Genomic DNA, 19,301 nt, shown 5'->3' with positions numbered 1-19,301 from the left:
GGGGGGGGGGCAAGTGGGTGGGACAGTGCCTCTTTGAGTGGATGGATGAGAGTGGAGGGGTGATGGTCGCGTTGATTGACTGGTGCTTCATGACCAGTGGCAAAGCTCACATAGACACATTGACCTCTACCTTCAGGTGACGCGGCTCTGTGACCTCTCGGTGGAAGGGGACTCAGTGACCTCCGTGGGCTGGTCTGAACGGGTGAGTGTAGAGGGCTTGTCCCCGACCTGGGAAGTCTGTTGGGGCCCTTGACAGTGTTGGTATCTTGCAGACCCAGAGGGGCCAGTGTGGACCCTGAAGTCTTTGGTGTCCAAGCATAGTTCTGTGTTCCCCATCGTCCCTGGCCTTGGTGTGGTGTTGGTAGAAGGAGTAACAAGAGCAAGTAGGGACCCGGCAGCCCCCGAGAAAGGATGGCAGGACCAGTGGGGAAACAACACCCCAGTCCTGCCGTGGGGTGTGTCCAGTCTGGGACTTGCTCCCCTGGAGCTGCAGTTTCTACTCAGCGTCAAGTGGGCTATAGTTCTGTTTCAGATTATGATGAAAACATCCCAGCAGCGACTTTGAAGCGTGTCACGGGGAGGGTCTCTACTCCACCCAGAGCTGCCCAGGGCTCGTCCTAGTGGTGGAGGGTCACGCACCCTGAGTCTGTTGGCTGGACTCTGTCAAACCCTGGCACAGTGTCCGGGGCATGCCCGCCACCCCGGAATGTGCTGACAGGGTGTAAGCTTCATCAAAGGGACGTGCATTCAGGGGTTTTTAGGGAAGCCATCCAGAGCCCTGGTGAGCAGAGCCCAGGCTGACCAGGTCCAGGCTGGGCAGAGTCCTTGGGCCAGACCTGACCCTGGTGCTCTGGCCGTGCCTTCTGTCCTAGGGGAACCTTGTGGCGGTGGGCACACACAAGGGCTTTGTGCAGATTTGGGACGCAGCCGCAGGGAAGAAGCTGTCCATGTTGGAGGGCCACACGGCACGCGTTGGTGAGGAGCCTGGGTCCTGTGGTGGGTTAGCTCCCCAAAGCCCCAGCTCCCTGAGGCCAGGAGAGGCTCACCCCTGCTTCCGCCTGGCCTCCAGGGGCGCTGGCCTGGAACGCTGACCAGCTGTCATCTGGTAGCCGGGACCGCATGATCCTGCAGAGGGACATCCGCACCCCCCCGCTGCAGTCAGAGCGGCGGCTGCAGGGCCACCGCCAGGAGGTGTGCGGGCTCAAGTGGTCCACGGACCACCAGCTTCTCGCCTCGGGGGGCAACGACAACAAGGTATGCGTGCCCAGAGCCTGGCTTCCCTCCCAGAAGCTGCAGCCCTCACGCTGGCAGTGATGGCGGAGCCTGGGCTGGGGACAGGCGTGGAGCCCACTCCACAGCCGTCGGCAGGGCCTCGGGTTTGTCCCTCCTGCTCAGCCAGTCCCGCTCTGTAGCACACGGTGACGAGCATGTGTCCCCAGGAGTCCTTGAGGGAGCAGCAGGAAGGGCGTGGGGTAGGGTACCAGGGCAGGTCTTCACTCCTGTGGGGACCAGCGTATGGGACCACAGGGCTGGGACAGCCCCGGCCTCACAGCCCCTGTCCCGTAGCTGCTGGTCTGGAATCACTCGAGCCTGAGTCCTGTGCAGCAGTACACAGAGCACCTGGCAGCCGTGAAGGCCATCGCCTGGTCCCCGCACCAGCACGGCCTGCTGGCTTCGGGGGGCGGCACGGCCGACCGCTGCATCCGCTTCTGGAACACGCTGACGGGGCAGCCGCTGCAGTGTATCGACACGGGCTCCCAAGTGTGCAATCTGGCCTGGTCCAAGCACGCCAATGAGCTGGTGAGCATGGGCAGCCCGGCCGCCTTCCACCAGGCCTCGGGATGTGCGTCCCGCCGGTCCCTTGCCATCTGACAGCAGCCGGTGGGGAAATGGGTCAGAGTTGCTCTGAAGGGAGATGGGCGAAGGAGGCGGGGTGGGGAGGCAGGGATCTCTGTGGGGTGGGGCAGGGCCCCTGGGCCCCATCAGGACCTCACCTGGGGCAACACTCAGGCTTCTGGGCCCCCTTTGCAGCCACACCTGGTGGCTCTGTGAGGAGCTGGGGAGCTCCGATGGTTGCCTCTGCTCGGAGAGGCGGCCCAGGACGAAGTGGGCTCTGCTGACACGCTGTCCTGCCCCAGCCGCTCTGGGCTGTGTGTCCCCAGCACAGATGCAGGGATGACTTGCAGGTGGGGCAGAGGGGCCGTGGGCCCTCTGTGGGTCGTTTTTGGGCTCCAGCCTTTTGAAGTGGGTTGGGGGCGCCGAGCTGTGGCCTCCACACCTCCCAGACGGAGCCGGAGGTGGAGCCACAGCCCGCATCCCCTGCTCCTCCCCGGCTGGCTGGCAGCTCCGAGCTCTCCTGTGGACTCGGGTTGGGTGTGTGTGGGGCGGCAGGCATCACACCCAGCCTCGTTCCCCGCCACTGACCACAGTGCCCTCTCCCACCTGCAGGTGAGCACGCACGGCTACTCGCAGAACCAGATCCTCGTCTGGAAGTACCCCTCCCTGACCCAGGTGGCCAAGCTGACTGGGCACTCCTACCGCGTGCTGTACTTGGTGAGTGCATACCGGGCGCTTCAAGGTGCCCGGGGATTCTGGAAAAAGTGCCAGCCATGGCTGCTCCAGAGCGCCCCCCGTCCTGTGTTCCTAGGGAGGACAGTGTGCAGATCTAAAACCCCACGGGATGCAGCAGCGGGGCTGGCCGTCGGGGCATCCAGTGCTGGTTGAATTGCCAGCGTTGGCGTGGGCTTTACCAGCTCCCAGCCCTGCAGGTGTGGGCCCTGTCCTCCTGGAGGACCTCAGCCTCTTCATGTGTTTATTTTCCCCAAAAAGAGGGGTGAAGAGGAAAGCCAGAGATGACTCACAGCTGACCAGTCAGATGAACCTGTGGACCTCCTGCACAGCAACCGTGTGCACGTGGCTGGAAGGGGGCCAGGAGGCCTTCTTGTCCCCTTGTGCCCTTACTCGTCAAGGTTTTGTTTCTTCACTGAGAACGTGTTCTCTGCTTTCATCCGCACATCTGACTGTACCCTTCTTCATTTGTGCAGAGTTGACTCTCCCCCCTTGCAAGGGGGTGTTCTTGATGTTTTAGCAAAAATGCTCCAATCTTGGCCAGGTGCAGTGGCTCACACTTGTATTCCCTGCACTTCAGGAAACCAAGGTGGGAGGATGGCTTGAGCCCAGGAGTTCAAGAGCAGCCTGGGCAACATAGCAAGAACCCATCTCTGCAAAACGTTCTTTTACATGAGCCAGGTGTGGTGGTGTGCACCCGTAGTCGCAGCTATTCAGGAGGCTGTGGTGGGAGGATCACCTGAGCCCAGGAGATCAAGGCCACAGTGAGCCAGGATCGCCCCACTGCACACTTCAGCCTGAGTGACAGAGCCAGATCCCGGGATGAAAAAAAAAAAAACAAAAAACTCCAACCTTGGTTTCTGCCCATGGTGACCCTGGCCTGCCCCTCCTTCCTGGCCCGAGTCTGAGCTCTGCCCATGCAACCTGGGTTGGGTGGCCCAGCCACCCCACACCTTGCTCCCCCTCCTTCAGTCCCCCAGCACTGTCCCAGAGGCATCTCAGAGACCCAGAGACATGGGGTGCTTCCCTCCTGTCCACAGGCAATGTCCCCTGACGGGGAGGCCATCGTCACTGGTGCTGGAGATGAGACCCTGAGGTTCTGGAACGTCTTTAGCAAAACCCGTTCGACAAAGGTAAAGTGGGTCGGTATCAGCGCCACTCGCCCCCACCCCCGCCCCAGCCCCAGCCTGTCCCACGGCCGTCCCTGTCCCCACTGTGTCCTCGGGCATACCCTCCCCTGGGTTCCCCCACCTCCGAGCTCCCCTCACCTCGCACTCTAGGTCATGTGTCGGGGGTAGTGCAGCAGGCCGAGGCTGGACCAGCACTTCTCAGACCCTCACCACCAAGCCCCACAGCCTCAGTTTCCCTCCAGGCAGCTTTTCCCGGGGCTGTGGCTTAGCGTCCCCCACCCCATGTGTCTGCAGGAATCTGTGTCTGTGCTCAACCTCTTCACCAGGATCCGGTAAACCCGCCGAGCAGGACCGCACCACACCAGCCATCTGGGGCCAGAGGACCCCAGCTCTTCAGCTTGCATGGACCCTGCCCTTCCAGCGCTTGTCCCCCAAGGAAGGCGGCCGGGCGGGCGGGGAGCTGGGCCTGGAGGATCCTGGAGTCTCATTAAACGCCTGATTGTGAACCATGTCCACCAGTATCTGGGGTGGGCACGTGCTCGGGGACCCTCAGCATTGGGGGCTCCGTCCCACTTCTCAGAGGGCAAGAACCACATTGGACGGCCCCAGCTCGGACTGTCTGTGCTCAGAGCAACGGATGCCCCCTGGGACCCTCACTGCTTCTGTCTATTGGGCACCTGCCCGCCAAGGCCGCATGCTCTTCCTGGAACTGCCCACATCTTCAGGGAACAGACCAGATGCCCCGGCTGCCGGTTCACAGCTGTAGTCCCTCTGTGTTGAACCCAAGGCCAGACCAAGACCTGAAGGCCTGTGGATGCAGGAGACACTTCCCGCCTGGATTTCACCTTGCAGCCACCTCTGCTGTCACTTCTCCAAACAGTGATCTTTCTTGGAAGCATCTGTGTCATGGCTATTGCCTGGCAGGCGGTGGGCTTCGGACGGGCCTGTGCATCCCAGCTGAGCATTACCCTCACACCAGAGGAGGACATCTGCTCTGGACTCGTCACCCTGGGAGAACTGATGCCGGGCCTGCTCACCGCGCAGGCTAGAGAGTGTGACAGGTGCTGTGTCCTTGTGCGTTCGCCAACTCGTGCCCTCACGGTGTCCAGCATCCCCCTTGCCTGCGGCGTGAGACTCGCGTCCCTGAGCCTGCTGGGTGGCTGGGTCCTGTGGAGGCCAGCAGTAGTGCAGCTGCCGCCTGTGTCTTGGCCTATCCTGTCCGTTGGCGCTGGTAGCCGTAGGGAAGCCAGGGAGGCCCGAGGGGCCCAGGAGGTGGATGCCCTTTGTCCTTCCAGAAGCTTCTCGTGCTCCCAGACCACGAGGCAGGCCAAGAGGGAGGCAAGGCCAGGTAGTGGAGCCTAAGCTGAGCACAGCCCCCGCCCGTCCCTCTGCCCCGCCTTCCCATTTCATAGGTAGGGACATGGAGAGGGTGGGGCGGGCTGGGGTTGGAGGGTCCCATCTGCCACCCTGCTGCACTTGGGAACCTGCACCCCTCGTGTCCTGACAGCCTGGCGTCCCCAGCGGGGCTGGTGTGCATGTGTACATATGTATTTGTGACTTTTCTTTGGATTTGTTTTGTGTTTTTGTTGACTGGTCCTGGAAATGTTTGAGGCTGGATGAGGAGGGGCAGGGAGCCTGGACCCGCCCACTGCTCCTCGGGGGTCGGGTCCCAGTTTTAAAGCCCCGTCATTTCAAGTGGGCCGATCTTCCACATTCGCTGGAGAGGCGCTCTCCACCTTTCTCTGGGCAGGTCGCGGACCCCTCTAGGCCCTCCTGCAAGGTGGGGGCTGGTGCGCGTCGCAGTGTGGATTTTGAGTGGTCAGGGTCTTAGTGTTTCACCTGTTTTTTTTAATAAGAAAACAAACCCTGCCTTTGCCCATGCACACCCTGCCCACAGTTGCCCATGCAGTTGCCAAAGATCAGCCTTATCGCCGTGGGCTCCAGGCCCCTGCCAGCTCAGTGCACAACCCACTTGGGACTCTGGCGGCCCCTCCTGGGACTGGGAACCGCCACAGGTCCAGGTGGGAGGACGCGCGATTTGTGTTGGGGGCTGGTTCTGTCCATGCTGGGGGTGGAGGAGCCCCCAGGACAGGAAGGCCTTGTTTCTCATGTCATGCAGTGATGCTGTCATTAAACACGTGGATTCACCCGTGGCTGGGGCTGGCTGGCTGAGGGTCCCCGGCTAGGGCAGGGTCACACGGTCCTGCCCTGGAGCCCCTGTCTGGCCCTGGAGCTGCAGAAGCAGCTTCTGACGGGCTTCCCAGGCCGGCATTTCAGATGGGGGACTCAGCCCCCGAATCCCACAAGAAACCGCTTCTGGGCCCATACACCAGGGCACCGGCCACAGTCCTGTGGCACCAAGGACTGGACCCCAGCGGGTCCCTGCACCCTAGCCGGATGGCCCTGTTCTGGGGAGGAGGTGCTCGCCTGACTCCATCGGTTGACACCAGGGAGGGAGGCTGGAGGCACTGCTGGGCTGAGGTCACCCCAGGGCTGGCAGATGAGGGCCAGGAGGGACAGATCAAGTGGGGCGTGAAGGCTTTGGTGGTGGGAGGGGCCCACGGTGATGGGGCAGGGCTTGTGTAGAATGGGGGCTTTGGTTCCCCACAGGCCAGGACAGCCGAGAGGGACTGGAGGGTCCCCAGGGGAGCAGATGTCAGGCCTGGGGAGCACGTGGGTCACACAGCAGTGCTGGGGCAGGTGTCTCTGCTGCCATGTCCATATGACAGGCAGAGCAAGGCCAGTGGGGCCATCACTGCCAGGGCCAACCCTGGCAGTGGCTGGGAGATGCCTGGATGGAGGGAGAGGCTGACCAAGGTCCCCATGGGGTGGGCTGCAGCTTTTCCATTGATCCTGGAACGTAGCTGTTGTGTTGAGAGGGAAAGAAAATTGAGAAGAAAAAATCAGGGGCCGCAGGTCCTGCAGTGAGACAGATGCAGGAGGCAGGAACCTGGCCCAGGGGTTGCTGGCACCTTGCTGGGGCTGGGAGGAGGCTGGGGGAGGCAGGCGGCCTGGGGGCCAGGGGCTGCAGGGAGTCCCCAGGTGGTTTTGAGGCTTGCTTTTGCATGGTGCCTGAGAGGAGGCAGGTACCATCCTGGGCACTGGAGATGAGGGAACACCTGTGTGGAGAGGGCATGGTGGGCAGCCCGGAGACAGCAGCTCATGAGGACACAGGGCGGCAGTGCCACGAGGACAGGGAGGGCCCCGGGAAAGGATGGCCTTGGATCAGGGGCTCACCACAAGCCTAGCATTTCAGCCAGGGGTGGAAGAGGCAGGGATGCCTGGTTGCCAGGCAGAGGGCGCAGCTATGTAAATGCCCCAGGGCAGGATGGCGCCCGGTGTGTGTGAGGGGCAAAGTGAGGAGGGCAGGGCAGGCAGTGTCTGGTGGGCCTCAGGGAAGACTTGGGCGCTCACCCCAAGTGAGTTGGGGACCCTGGGTGTGTGCCCTGGGAAAGGCAGGGTCGGCTCTGTGGGGACCTGACGCAGGGGCAGAGGAAGCCGATACCAGGGTGCAGGCTCTGCCCCCACCCAGGCCGGATTCGACCCAAGACGGGGCCCTCTGGCTGAGGAGGGGCAGGGCAGGAGGGTTCTGGATGTTTCCTGGTTTTTGTTGTATGATTTTTTTTATTGTGGTAAAATATACACAAAATCCACCATCTTACAGTAAGCAGTTCTGTGGCTGTGCAGCCATCGCCTCTGATTCCAGAACATTCTCATCACCCAAAAGGCAGCCCCGTCCCTATCACATCACCTAGGCACCCCTGGGTCCCCCTCCCCAGTCCCGGCACCCATGAATCCTCTCCGTGCTGCTGTGGTTCAGCCTGTCCTAGACATTTCTTATAAATGGGATCACGGTGTGCCCTTCTGAGGGCTCGCTGAGCATGACGTCCTCAAGGTGCATCCGTGCTGTGGCCCGGGTCAGAGCCTCACTCCTCCTTGTGGCTGAGACTCGTTCTGGTGTGTGGGTGGCCGTGCGTTGCTGATCCCCTCACCCTCAGTGGGTGTTTGCATGGTCTCTGCCTTGGGCTGTCGTGAATCGTGCTGCGTGAGGCACCGCGTACCGGTCTCATCCTGAGTGTATTTTCCAAAGGAACTGCATGCGAGTGGCTGAGGAGGGGTTGGGGCATCAGGTACCTGCGCGGGCGTTGCCTCCTGGATGGGAGGTGCACGAGGAGACAGAAGCCCCTCAAGGGGGTGTGGTGATGGGGAGGCTAGGCCCCCGGCGGGTGGGGGGGTCGCGTGGAACTGGAGGCGCAGAGCTGGGGGCTTATGGCCACAGACCTCACCTGGCACTGGTCCTGGCCTGGCCTGCCCACACTGCGTCACGCTCTGTCAGATATTGCCAACAACTTTCCAGCCTCCCCTTCCTTGGGGCTGCCTCACCCTGCAGTTGGGAGGAAGGAGTGGTCAGCGCGGTTGCCGGGACACTGGGCGGCCTTTATGCTGTCAGCGGTGGCCTCAGAGGCCTTCCTGGCAGGAGCCCTGGGGACTCAGGAAGACAGGCAGACATGCAGACCCTGAGGCGAGAGGCTGCCGGGCCCTATGTCCCCACGGGGACCCTCGAGACCAGCTTCCCAGCACCTCTCTACAGGTGAGTCCCCCCCAGCTAGCCAGATGCTAAGGGACCCTCCCTCCCAGGGTGTACGGTGTCACTCGGGTGTCAGGTGTCACTCTGGGGTCTTGCATGTGTCACTCAGTATTCCTAAAAGGCTCATGTGTGTGATGGCCCCTCCAGCCTGACGTCACTCACTGTGGCAGCCACAGACTTGGAGACAGGCCGAGAGCAAAAGTGTCTGTGGCCGTTTCCAAGGCCGCAAACGCACTGGGAGTTTTCACCACAAAGACGCCTTCTGAAATCAGGCGTGCGCAGGGCTGGGTCCTCCTGTGGCTGAGGTCTGCCCTGCGCCCCTCGCAGCACCAGGCACTCCTGGCCCCCGGTCCCTGCTTCTGTCTTCACCTGGCCTTCTTGTGTGCGTCCACGTTTTCCTCTCCTTAGAAGGGCACCAGGCACTGGATTCAGGCCCACCTTAACACGGGTACCTCATCTTAGCTGCAGCTACTAAAACCGTTTCCAAACAAGGCCGTGTCCTGGAGCTCTGGGCAGATGTGATTTGGAGGGTACAACAGTCACCCCAATACAGTCTGTTAGCAGTTGTTTAAATGATTATGGAATACTGTGCAGCTATGGGAAAGAAGACGGAAAGCCCTTTGCTGCATTTCCAAGGGAAGAAATCAAAACAAACCAAGATGGTGGCTGGGCATGGTGGCCCACAGCTGTAACCCCAGCACTTTGGGAGGTTCACTTGAGCCCAGGAGTTCAAGACCAGCCTGGGCAACACAGTGAGATCCCATTTCTTATTTTTTTTTAAAAGACAGAGTTTTGTTCTTGTTTCCTGAGCTGGAGTGCAAAGGCGTAATCTTGGCTGACTGCAGCCTCCGCCTCCCGGGTTCAAGGATTCTCCTGGCTTCCCGAGTAGCTGGGACCACAGGTACCTCCCACCATGCCCAGCTGATTTTTATATTTTTAGCAGAGATGGGGTTTCACCACGTTAGCCAGGCTGGTCTTGAACTCCTGACCTCAGGTGATCCACTCACGTCAGCCTCCTAAAGTGCTGGGATTACAGGCATAAGACACCACACCCAGCCGTGAGACCCATCTGTACAAAAAATTTAAAAATCAGCCAGAGGGCCAGGCATGGAGGCTCATGCCTGTGATCCCAGCACTGTGGGAGGCCGAGGCAGCATTATCACTGAGGTCAGGAGTTGGAGACCAACCTGACCAACATGGTGAAACCCCGCCTCTACTAAAAATACAAAATTAGTTGATCATGGTGGCACATGCTTGTAATCTCAGCTACTTGCGAGGCTGAGGTGGGTGGATTGCTTGAGCCCAGGAGGTCACGCCTGCATTGAGCTGAAATTGTGCCACTGCACTCCAGCCTGGGCAACAGAGTGAGACACTATTTCTACTAAAAAAAAAAAAAAAAAAAATGGAGATGCAGTGACCCGGGCTACTGTCAGTGTGGAGTAACAAGGTGGAGGGGGCACTTGCCACCTGCCCCTGGAAGGAGACACCAGGAAGTAGTAAGTGGCAGGTGGGTATGGGGCCAACAGCGGGGAGAGGGGCTCACTTCTCACTGATTATTTTGTTTTAATTGCATGTTTTTTTTGAGATGGACTCCCTTTCTGTTGCCCAGACTGGGCGCAATGGCGAGATCTCGGCTCACTACAACCTCCACCTCCACCTCCCGGGTTCAAGCACTTCTCCTACCTCAGCCTCCCAAGTAGCAGGGACCACAGGCACCTGCCACCACGCCCATCTAACCTTTTTATTTTTAGTAGAGACAGGGTTGCACCATGGTGGCCAGGCTGGTCTTGAACTCCTGACCTCAGGTGATCCACTCACCTTGGCCTCCCAAAGTGGAGAGCCGGGACCGTGCTCCCACACAAGGCACAGATGAAAGTGTTTCTATTCCTGCTGGGACTACACGGGGCCAACCACCTTACTCTTTGGGGTGACTTCCTTGGGACATATTCCCAAAAGCAAAGTCACAGCATGAAACATCTTTAAGTCTCTTGTCTTTTTTTTTTGAGACGGAGTTTCGCTCTTGTTACCCAGGCTGGAGTGCAATGGTGCGATCTCAGCTCACTGCAACCTCTGCCTCCCAGGTTCAGGCAATTCTCCTGCCTCAGCCTCCTGAGTAGCTGGGATTACAGGCACATGCCACCACGGCCAGCTAATTTTTGTATTTTTAGTAGAGATGGGGTTTCACCATGTTGGCCAGGCTGGTCTCAAACTCCTGACCTCAAGTGATTCATTCGCCTCAGCCTCCCAAAGTGCTGGGTTTACAGGTGTAAGCCACATGCCTGGCCAAGCAGGTCCCCTAGTCCTCCCAAGGCCATGGCTCCACTTCTTCCTGGTGCACCTCCAGGCCAGGGGGGCTTCCCAGAGGAAGGGACTTGTGGATCTTGGAGGCTGGACAAAGACTGTAGGAACCCAGGAGTGGCCAGGGCCCTTGACCTTTTCCCTCCCTGGTATATCTTCTCCAGGCAAGAAAAGCTCAGAACAGAAGGGTTTAGTGCTGGCCGAGTGCAGTTGCTCACGCCTGTAATCCCAGTACTTTGGGAGGCCGAGGCGGCGGCTCACGAGGTCAAAAGATGGAGACCAGGCCAACATGGTGAGACCCCGTCTCTACTAAAAATACAAACATTAGCTGGGCATGGTGGCAGGTACCTGTAGTCCCAGCTACTTGAGAGGCTGAGGCAGGAGAATCGCCTGAACCCGGGAGGCAGAGGTTGCAGTGAGACGAGATGGTGCCGCTGCACTCCAGCCTGGTAACACAGCCACACTCCATCTCAAAAAAAAAAAAAAAGTTTAGTGCTGACCTGGGTACCAGGGGTGGGATGTGTGGGGAGAGAGGGGGTCAGCCTCTCTCCTCTGCCACCCGCTGTGGGGTGAGGGGTCCAGGGCCAAAGGACAGACACCAAGTGGGGAGGGAGGGTGGCTCCATGCTGTGGGCCAGGGCTCTACACCCTCCACCCTGGCAGACATTGAAAGCGCCCGTTGTAGAGACGGGCTCAGTCTCTGCCCCACCGCCCACCCTCAGCGATGACTACCTGTCCCTGGAGGGGCCACGCTGGGCACCGGCCATCAAGCAGGCCACACGCTGGAAGTACACGCCCATGGGACACGACGCAGCCGGCCAGCTGTGGTACACGGGCTTGACCAACTCGGACTCCCGGGAAGCCTGGTACAACCTGCCCTCAGCCCTGGACCGCCCCTTCCGTGAGGCCTACAACCGCTGGCACGGCTGCTACCGACACCGCGAATGCAGCCTGCCCTCGGGTGAGTGCCCACCCTCCCCACCCTGGGTGCCAGGCCTGCTCCAGGGGGACAGGAATGATTGCCAGCCCCCATCCCGCTGCAGCCTACACCCAGCACCTGCGGGAGACTGCCTGGCATGACCCCATCGTCCCCGCCCAGTACCTGGACCCCAGCACCCGGTGGGGGAGCATGCTGTGGAAAGACAGGCCAATCCGGGGCAAGGACTACGGTGAGGCCATGGGCAGCTCCCCGGGAGGCCATGGGGACAAGGCCACCTAGGCCAGGGTGAAATTGCCCAGGGAGGCCCGGGAGCCCCTTGCTGGCCGAGGGTGAGGAAGGGAGGCTCGCAGTGACCCCGGTCCCACCTGCAGTGGTCAACAGGAACCGGTATGGGGTGGAGCCTCTGTGGAGGGCATCGGACTACGTGCCCTTCCTGTCCCTGCCCCAGCGGCCACCGCACACCACCCAGAACTACTTGCAGTGGGGCCTGGAGCCATACTGCCCCTCCACCGGCCAGCGGCTCCCACCCGGCCCCACACCTGCTCCCCGATAAACACATGCTTCCACGACACACCTGCAGTCTTTCTGCACCCAAAAGACGGTGGCTACCCACAACTAGGGCACAGCCGAGATGCCCAGGCTACCCTGCCCTGGGCCACCCCTGCCCGGCAGACACAAGCCAGGCTGCCTTCATGTCTTTATTTGCTGCCAGCAGAGTCCACCAAGCCCACCGGGCAGTCCCGCTGCCCACCATGGCGGGGTCCAGGCCCAGCCCACCACCCCATGGCTGGGGCTCCTGCCGGCTCCAGCCATCCCCAGGCCAGAGGTGAGGGGTGAACTGTGCTGGGGTTAGGGTTCCCCCAGACCCCTCTGGGGTTCCTACTTCCTGCTGAGAGGGGCACCCCAAGTCCTCCAGAGGACTGAGATGGATTAGAGTTGAGAATGGGGCAACCTAAAAGCCCAGGGATCCTTGCAAACCTCTGGATTCATTCCCGCCGCCTTCACCCTGACTCCCATCCCCGGAGCCAGTGGGGGTGGGGGGGACTTAGCCCCTAGACGCTGGCAGCATCCTCGTGGGTCCCCACATTTCCCTTGCACAGGTACAGGAGGCGTCAGCACTCAGGGCTGGGTTTCTGGGTCCCCTGCCAGGGAGGGGTGGAAATGGCATTAGAGAAGGTGGGGTGGGCCCCATGCTTGCCCCTGGTGTGGTCAGCATCTGAGGAGGGAGGGGTGGTACAGGACTCACAGCGTCGCAGGCGGATGGGCCACAGCAGGAGGCTGCAGAGACACAGGGCGGCAGCCACGCCCACGCCGCCAGTCACAGCCACCATCACCCAGTGGTAGAAGGTCACGCAGGCCCTGCAGCAGAGCTCCGACCTGTGGGAGGCAGGGGCCTAGTGGGCACCACAGGGATGACCCCACCCTACCTGGAAGGGTTCCTCCTGTCCAAGCTGGAAGCTGAGGGTCAGCCCCCCCCAGCCTCCTTCCCCACACCCAACAGGATGGCCAGTTCTCTCCACCCCTTCTCGCCCTGTCTCCACATGGTCCAGGCCCAGTGGGGCCCACCTGTACCTACCTGCCCAGTCCCCTCACCCCCACCAGAGGGCAGCTGTGAGTGCCTGTCCCTCTGCCCACAGCCCACCCTCCTCGGGTCAAAGCCCAAGCCCTCCCCATGGCCCACCAGGCCCTGTGCGACCTGCCCCCTCCCTCTCTTCCCTGTGCACACCATGTGTGGCCCCTCCCCATTGACCTGGAACGGTTTGACTTCCTGCAAGTGTCAGGTCCACATCCCCTCCTCCAGGAAGCCCTCCCTGGCATCCTGTCCTGGCTGCCCAGGCCTCTACAGGCGTGAATGCTGGGAGGCTGCGTCTCCACCCATCCTTGTCTGAACCCCTTCCTCAACACGCGGGCGGGCGGACGACACTCACGGACAGGGATGTAGGCTCTGGATGGCCATGACTGCCAGCCCGTTGGCCACCTTATCGGAGAAGCTCATGGAGCCATACACGAACGCGCCGCTGTTCTGGGGGGACACGGGTGGTCAGCATGCACCCCGAGTTCTACGCCCAGCCCCCACCCCGGCCACCAGCCTTACCGTGTGGGAACCAATGAGGTCGGCTGTCATGGCCAGCGAGGTGACGAGGATGGTGGCACAGCCAGCACCCAGCAGCACAGCTGCTGCGTACACGGCCACACCCAGCCCCTCCGAGAGCGCTACCCAGGCAGCAAAGGCCAGGATCACCAGGAGGCCCAAGAAGTAGGTCATCTGCAGGGGACAGCCCCGGGGTCAGGCCCACGCTGCTGGGTGCCCCCGAGCCTGGCGCTTGCCCTCTCAGGTCGTCAATCCACCACCCCTTACCCTGCAAACAAGGGGCGTGAGCTGGACGGTCACTAAGGAGCCCCGGCTCTGGCCTCAAGAAATCCCAGGCTCTGAGGCCCAAGAGAACTGCCAGGTGGAGCTGTGCGCTCTGTCCACGCGGCGGTAGCTGGAATAGCGTGGCTATTCCGCCTAAAGGCAGGTCAGGTACACAAAAGCAAACGAGTGGCACAGGGAGGACAGAAAGCTCCAGAGCTCTGCCGCCACGACAGTGTGAACTTGAGACACACAGAGGCCAGGGCTCCTGGTTCCCAGATCCGGGGCTTCTACAAAGTGGGAACCCCGGCTGCAGGGCACCCCGTCCACTCACGTTCCTCCCGATGCACTTGTTGATGGGCTTCATAAGGAAGGACGAGAAGAAGCCGCTGAGGTACATCACAAGGGGAATCGTCGCAATGAACTTCTGCAGGGCAGAGCCAGGCACGGCGTGTCCATCACGGCTTGCCAGGCTGGGGCCGTCCCACCCCAGCGCCCCCGTCCCAATCTACTTACCTTGGGCAGGTTGAGAGAGTAGGTGAGATACATGGCCATATAGGTCTGAGACAGGTTGACGATGAGCCTTGTGGTCATGTACAGCATGCCCGCCTGTGGGCAGACCAACAGAGGGACCAGCTGGGGTCAGGAGGGCCCTCGTCCACTCCCACCAGCAGGGGGCACCGGGGCCCGGGTGGGCACCCTGCAGCTGGCATTTGATCCGTGGGTAGTGACTGCCCCGTGGGTTGGAGGAGCAGAGATGAGTGCTTCATTAGCGTTCTGCCCTGGGCTCATGTGTGCGCTATGTGTGTACGCAGCTGTCCCGCACAGCAAATGGCCCAAAGGGTGGGAGAAGAGGTCTGAGCTGGCCCTGCCACCCCCGGCACGCACCTGGTAGAAAGCCGGCTCCCGGAGCCAGTGCTTCCAGAGCAGCAGGGGCTGGGCAACCGCGGGGGCCAACAGGGGGCTGTGCTCGCCTGGCTCCTCCTCACGCGGCCGGCGCCTCTCCCGGGTGCCCAGGTGGAACAGCAGTGAGAACACGGCACCAACACCCACCACCATCAGGGACAGATTCTGGGGACGCGGCAGAAGCAGTCAGCAGCAGCTGGCCCAGCCCCTGCCCCAAGGACTTCAGGCAACACACCCAGGCCCCAGCTCACCCGGAACACGGGCACGTCCTGGCCCCCCAGCTGGTCACTGACGCTGATGTCCTGGGTGGGCCCCACCCTCGACGAGCCCTGCAGGTGCAGCAGGAGCCAGGCAGCACCGTAGACAGTGATGTTGGCCACCACGGTGAACGCATACCTGGCGGGCAGACGGGCAGGGACTCAACAGGACCCTGGGAACCTGGGCCCCTTCTTCCCCAGGTGGCCGCGCCGTCGCAGCGCCTTGCGGAACCCCAACTGCTGGGAGATTCCAGCCACTGGCACACTGGGTGGCGGCCTCCAGGATACCTGTGCTGGCCTCAGTTTCCCCAGCCCGCAAGTTATCTGACACAGGACAGCTGTGACCAGCGGCTCCACCCTTCCTGCCTAGGACCAGGGTGCAGTTACTCAGCCAAGCAGTGTCCAGGCTGCAACCCAAAAGTCTGAGAACCCAGAGACTCAGAAGCCAGGATTCAGGAATAATTCTTCCCCAGACGCCGGGTGGCTGCAAGGCAAGGGCTCCCTGGTCTAGAAGCCTAGACAGGCGGGGAGTCTGAGCTGGGGGCTTTGGGAATCCCACCATGACTCAGCCTCCCTTTCTGAAAGTAGGAACCATGCCCCCCTCAAAGCCACGTGAGCACAGCAGGAGGTCAGCTGACAAAGTGCCTGCACACAGGAAGTGGCCAGGGCCCTGGGTATTGGGAAACCCCTGTCGTTAGTGCCTGCATCTGTCTCACAGCCATAATGGGGAACTGAAAGCCAGGGGAGGAGGCAGGGGGGCAAACAGTGGGCTCCCCCTACACTGCCTTCCTGATGAAGGCACTGTGGGGACCCTGGCTTTGGGCACCATTTGGGGCCGTGTCCTCCTCTGGAATACGAGGGAAGGAACAGTTCCCACCTCCCATTCCCTAGGGAGGGTTAAAGAAGCTGAGATTCAAGGGGCGGCGCAGTGGCTCACTCCTATAATCCCAGCAGTTCAGGAGCCTGAGGAAGGCAGATCACCTGAGGTCAGCAGTTCAAGACCAGCCTGGCCAACATGGTGAAACCCTGTCTCTACTAAAAATACAAAAATTAGCCGGGCATGGTGGCGCACGCCTGTAATCCCAGCTACTCAGGAGCGTGGGGCAGGGGAACTGCCTGAACCTGGGAGGCGGAGGTTGCAGTGAACCAAGATCACACCACTGCACTCCAGCCTGAGCAACAGAGCAAAACTCTGTCTCAAAACTATAAAAATAAAAAGAGGGGAGACTTGTGGGTGGGCCTGTTGAATCAGAGGATCCTTTGGGAGACAGGGCTTCCTGAAACCAGAGATTCTCCCTCCTGGCCTCAGAAGCAGCAGCCAGCCACTGTGACTTCCACACGTGGAAGATGACAAATTCCACCATCAACCAGGGAGGAGGTACCACCCCAACCTTCCATGAGACCCTAGGCCTGGACAACCCCTTGAATGCAGGCTCAAGACAGACCCTGAAGCACAACTCCGGCCCCCAACAGCCACGCTGGATCCTGACCCCTAGAAACCGTGAGAGGAGAATGTGTGATGGGCAGGCACACTGGCTTGTGCCTGTAATCCTGGCACTTCAGGAGGGCAAGGCAGGAGGAGCCCTTGAGCCTAAGAGTCCCCAGCCTGAGCAACATAGCAAGACCCCATCTCTACAAAACCTTTAAAAACCAGCCGGGTATGATGGCACGCTCCTGTGATCCCAGCTACTCAGGAGGCTGAGGCAGGAGGATTGCTCAAGCCCAGAGGTCAAGGCTGCAGTGAGCTGAGATCGAGCCACTGCACTCCAGCCTGGGCGACAGAGTGAGACCCCCTTCTTTAAAAAATAAACGTAGCTGGGCGTGGTGACTCACGCCTGTACTCCCAGCACTTTGGGAGGCCAAGGCAGGTGGATCACTTGAGGTCAGGAGTTTAAGACCAGCCTGGCCAACAAGGTGAAACACCATCTCTACAAAAATAGAAAAAAAACAGCCAGGCCTGATGCTGGGTGCCATTATCCCAGCTGCTCGGGAGGCTGAGGCAGGGGAATTGTCTGAACCCAGGAGGCAGAGGTTGCGGTGAGCCGAGATCACACCATTGCACTCCAGCCTGGGCAACAGAGCAAGACTCCATCTCAAAAAAATAAATAAATAGCATAAATTTAAACTGAACATAAAAGACTGTGTGGTCTCCAGCTGCTGCGTCTGTGGTGTCGCTGACTCATAAGCCAGACCCGCCCCACCCGGCCCTCGGGCAGGTGCCCAGGCTCCCACCTGAGTGCCGTGAGTTCCACCTTCTCGTGGTCGTTGGTGACGAGCTCTGGGATGAGGCTGAGGTGGGAGATCTGCGTGGAGGCCCAGCCAAACTGGAAGATCACGATGAACGGGCCGTAGTACAGGAGCGCGGCCCACTCGGGCGTGGCGGCCCCACAGCCCAGGCAGGGGCTGAAGATGAAGGGGAAGGACAGCAGGACACAGACAGTGCCTGTGGACAGGAGGGGAGGTCAGTCACAGGGCCTTCCCGCACCAGCCAGGGCTCCTGGGGTGGGGACACTGAGGGAGGACAGAGGGAAACCGAGGCACAGATGGAGATCCGCTCCCCCCCCCCACCATGCACACGGGCACACAGAAGCGAGGGGCTGCAGCCAGGGTTTCCCAGGCTTATGGCCCTGGTCACAAAAGGGGAAACTGAGATCAGATACCCAGGCTTAGTAGTCAGAAGAACTGCGGCACAGGAGGTTCCCCGGAAACCTGCCCCACACAGGTGCCCCAGTTACATCCACAGCCTCCTCCGGCTCCTATCCCTCGGGCACTGTCAAGCCTCCTGTGGGGCCTCGGGAAGTGGGAGGCCCTGGTGGGGCTGGGCTGGACCCTGCCCTCCCTAAGCTCCCCGTCTCTGTCAGCTCCTAAGGTGACCACTCCCTGGAGCTCCTGCCCCCAACCGAGATCCACTGTGCCAAGCCCCAGCCTTTCACATGCTCCAAAAAAAAAACCCTAAGACACTTTGGAACAAATGTCAGATCCTCCCTGCAGCCCATGGAGCCCTGTGCGACCTGCCCCCTCCCCTCCCTGCCCTGCCTTCTCTCCACCTCTCTCTGCCCCAGCCACTCAGCCTCCTCACTGTTCCTCCAACTGCCCCCGGGCCTTTGCATAGGCGTGCCTCTGCCTGGAGCAGTCTGGCTCTCACGTCTTGGCAAGACCGGCTACTTCTCACCTCTCAGCTCAACCGGAATGTCACCTCCTCAAACACCTCCTCTCCTGGCCCCTGCTGCCCCTACCTCACTTCAGCACACCCAGGAATTCTTTGTCTCTCCACTGGCTTTCCTCTGCAGACAGCAGGCTCCAAGGGGCCTGGGGAGACCCAACACGGAACTCAGTACTTCAATACCGTTTTTTGTTTTTTTTTTTTTGAGACTGAGTCTGGCCCTGGCGTTCAGGCTGGAGTGCCGTGGTGCAATCTTGGCTCATTGCAGCCTCCGTCTCCCAGGTTCAAGCGATCCTCCTGCCTCAGCCTCCCATGTAGCTGGGATTGCAGGCACCTGCTACCATGTCCAGCTCATTTTTCTATTTTTGGTAGTGATGGGGGTTTCACCACCTTGGCCAGGCTGGCCTCGAACTCCTGACCTCAAGTGATACGTCCTCCTTGGCTTCCCAAAGTGCTGGGATGACAGGCGTGAACCACTGCGCCCTGCTGTTACTTCAGTACCCTCTGAGTGAGCGAACTGTAACAATCGTGGACCTGACGCAGCCTGGAGGCGTGGGTGTCTTCCTGTTTTCCAGATGGGAAAACTGAGGCCTCTAGACTGAGCTGGAGCCAGGCCCCTTCCCTGCAGCCCTGCAGCCCTGCACTGCTCTCCTCCCAGCCTAGAGCACCTGGAGGGATGCCTGTACCAAGCCTGGTGGCTGAACCTCCTTCCTCCCTGCAGGCTCCAGAAGTGACCTCATCCCCAGACGCTGGGACTGCCCCGGACAGCTGGAATTGGAGAAGTGAAACCAAAACCACCCCCTCCTGGCGGTTTCCCTGGAACGCGGGCCTGGGAGGGTTTGTGCAGATTCCTGGGGTCCTGGGGTCATCCGGGGGCAGAGAACGGACTGTGGACTCTGGTGAGAAGGTCCCTTCTTGGCTGGACTCCCTGCTCCTGCTGACCAGTCTGAGTTAACCATTGCTGGGGCCGGGGGACTTTGGGCAAGTGACTGTGCCCCCTCTAGGCCTCAGTTTTCACACAACAGGGATGGTGGCCAGGAGTGGCGGCTCATCCTGTAATCCCAGCACTGAGGGAGGTTGAGGTGGGAGGATCACTTGA

At 60.7% G+C, this 19,301-nt stretch overlaps 3 protein-coding genes across 7 annotated transcripts in view; 2 read left to right on the top strand and 1 right to left on the bottom strand.

The window, feature by feature from the left end:
* FZR1 (fizzy and cell division cycle 20 related 1) overlaps positions 1–5,261 on the top strand; it is a 29,611-nt gene extending 24,350 nt beyond the window's left edge. The window contains exons 8-14 of one of the 2 annotated variants that reach the window (XM_017507424.2): positions 137–202; positions 873–975; positions 1,070–1,254; positions 1,567–1,800; positions 2,449–2,553; positions 3,609–3,701; positions 3,993–5,261. In XM_017507424.2, the coding sequence (XP_017362913.1) occupies positions 137–202; positions 873–975; positions 1,070–1,254; positions 1,567–1,800; positions 2,449–2,553; positions 3,609–3,701; positions 3,993–4,034 (828 nt within the window). In that variant the 3' untranslated portion in view covers positions 4,035–5,261. Of the gene's footprint in view, positions 1–136; positions 203–872; positions 976–1,069; positions 1,255–1,566; positions 1,801–2,448; positions 2,554–3,608; positions 3,711–3,992 lie in introns of both variants that reach the window. The other variant, XM_017507421.2, reaches the window with a different exon arrangement.
* A 734-nt stretch (positions 5,262–5,995) lies between these two features.
* Positions 5,996–16,066, top strand: CUNH19orf71 (chromosome unknown C19orf71 homolog). Of its 3 annotated transcripts, XR_005196701.1 has the most exons (5): positions 5,996–8,289; positions 11,306–11,544; positions 11,627–11,752; positions 15,410–15,569; positions 15,609–16,066. XR_005196701.1 is itself a non-coding variant. In XM_017507430.2 (4 exons), the coding sequence occupies exons 1-4, from the start codon at positions 7,796–7,798 to the stop codon at positions 12,074–12,076; spliced, it is 1,041 nt and encodes a 346-aa protein (XP_017362919.2). In that variant the 5' UTR covers positions 5,996–7,795; the 3' UTR covers positions 12,077–12,106. The 3 variants fall into 3 exon arrangements, 2 of the variants coding, with proteins under 2 accessions (XP_017362919.2, XP_037586914.1); XM_017507430.2 differs by lacking the exons at positions 15,410–15,569; positions 15,609–16,066 and adding an exon at positions 11,895–12,106; XM_037730986.1 differs by lacking the exons at positions 11,627–11,752; positions 15,410–15,569; positions 15,609–16,066 and adding an exon at positions 11,895–12,106.
* Positions 12,209–19,301, bottom strand: part of MFSD12 (major facilitator superfamily domain containing 12) — a 10,535-nt gene continuing 3,442 nt past the window's right edge. Inside the window, exons 2-10 of one of the 2 annotated variants that reach the window (XM_017507419.2) lie at positions 17,272–17,482; positions 15,034–15,178; positions 14,765–14,947; positions 14,393–14,485; positions 14,211–14,303; positions 13,619–13,789; positions 13,452–13,546; positions 12,770–12,895; positions 12,209–12,665 (exon numbers count right to left, since the gene is read on the bottom strand). In XM_017507419.2, coding sequence (XP_017362908.1) covers positions 12,569–12,665; positions 12,770–12,895; positions 13,452–13,546; positions 13,619–13,789; positions 14,211–14,303; positions 14,393–14,485; positions 14,765–14,947; positions 15,034–15,178; positions 17,272–17,482 — 1,214 coding nt within the window. In that variant the 3' untranslated portion in view covers positions 12,209–12,568. Of the gene's footprint in view, positions 12,666–12,769; positions 12,901–13,451; positions 13,547–13,618; positions 13,790–14,210; positions 14,304–14,392; positions 14,486–14,764; positions 14,948–15,033; positions 15,179–17,271; positions 17,483–19,301 lie in introns of both variants that reach the window. The other variant, XM_017507420.2, reaches the window with a different exon arrangement.

This window comes from Cebus imitator, unplaced genomic scaffold (genome assembly GCF_001604975.1).
Source record: "Cebus imitator isolate Cc_AM_T3 unplaced genomic scaffold, Cebus_imitator-1.0 Scaffold375, whole genome shotgun sequence".
Lineage (NCBI taxonomy): Eukaryota > Metazoa > Chordata > Mammalia > Primates > Cebidae > Cebus > Cebus imitator.
The sequence above is the reverse complement of the archived record's forward strand: the minus strand, read 5'-3'. Positions and strand labels throughout refer to the sequence as shown.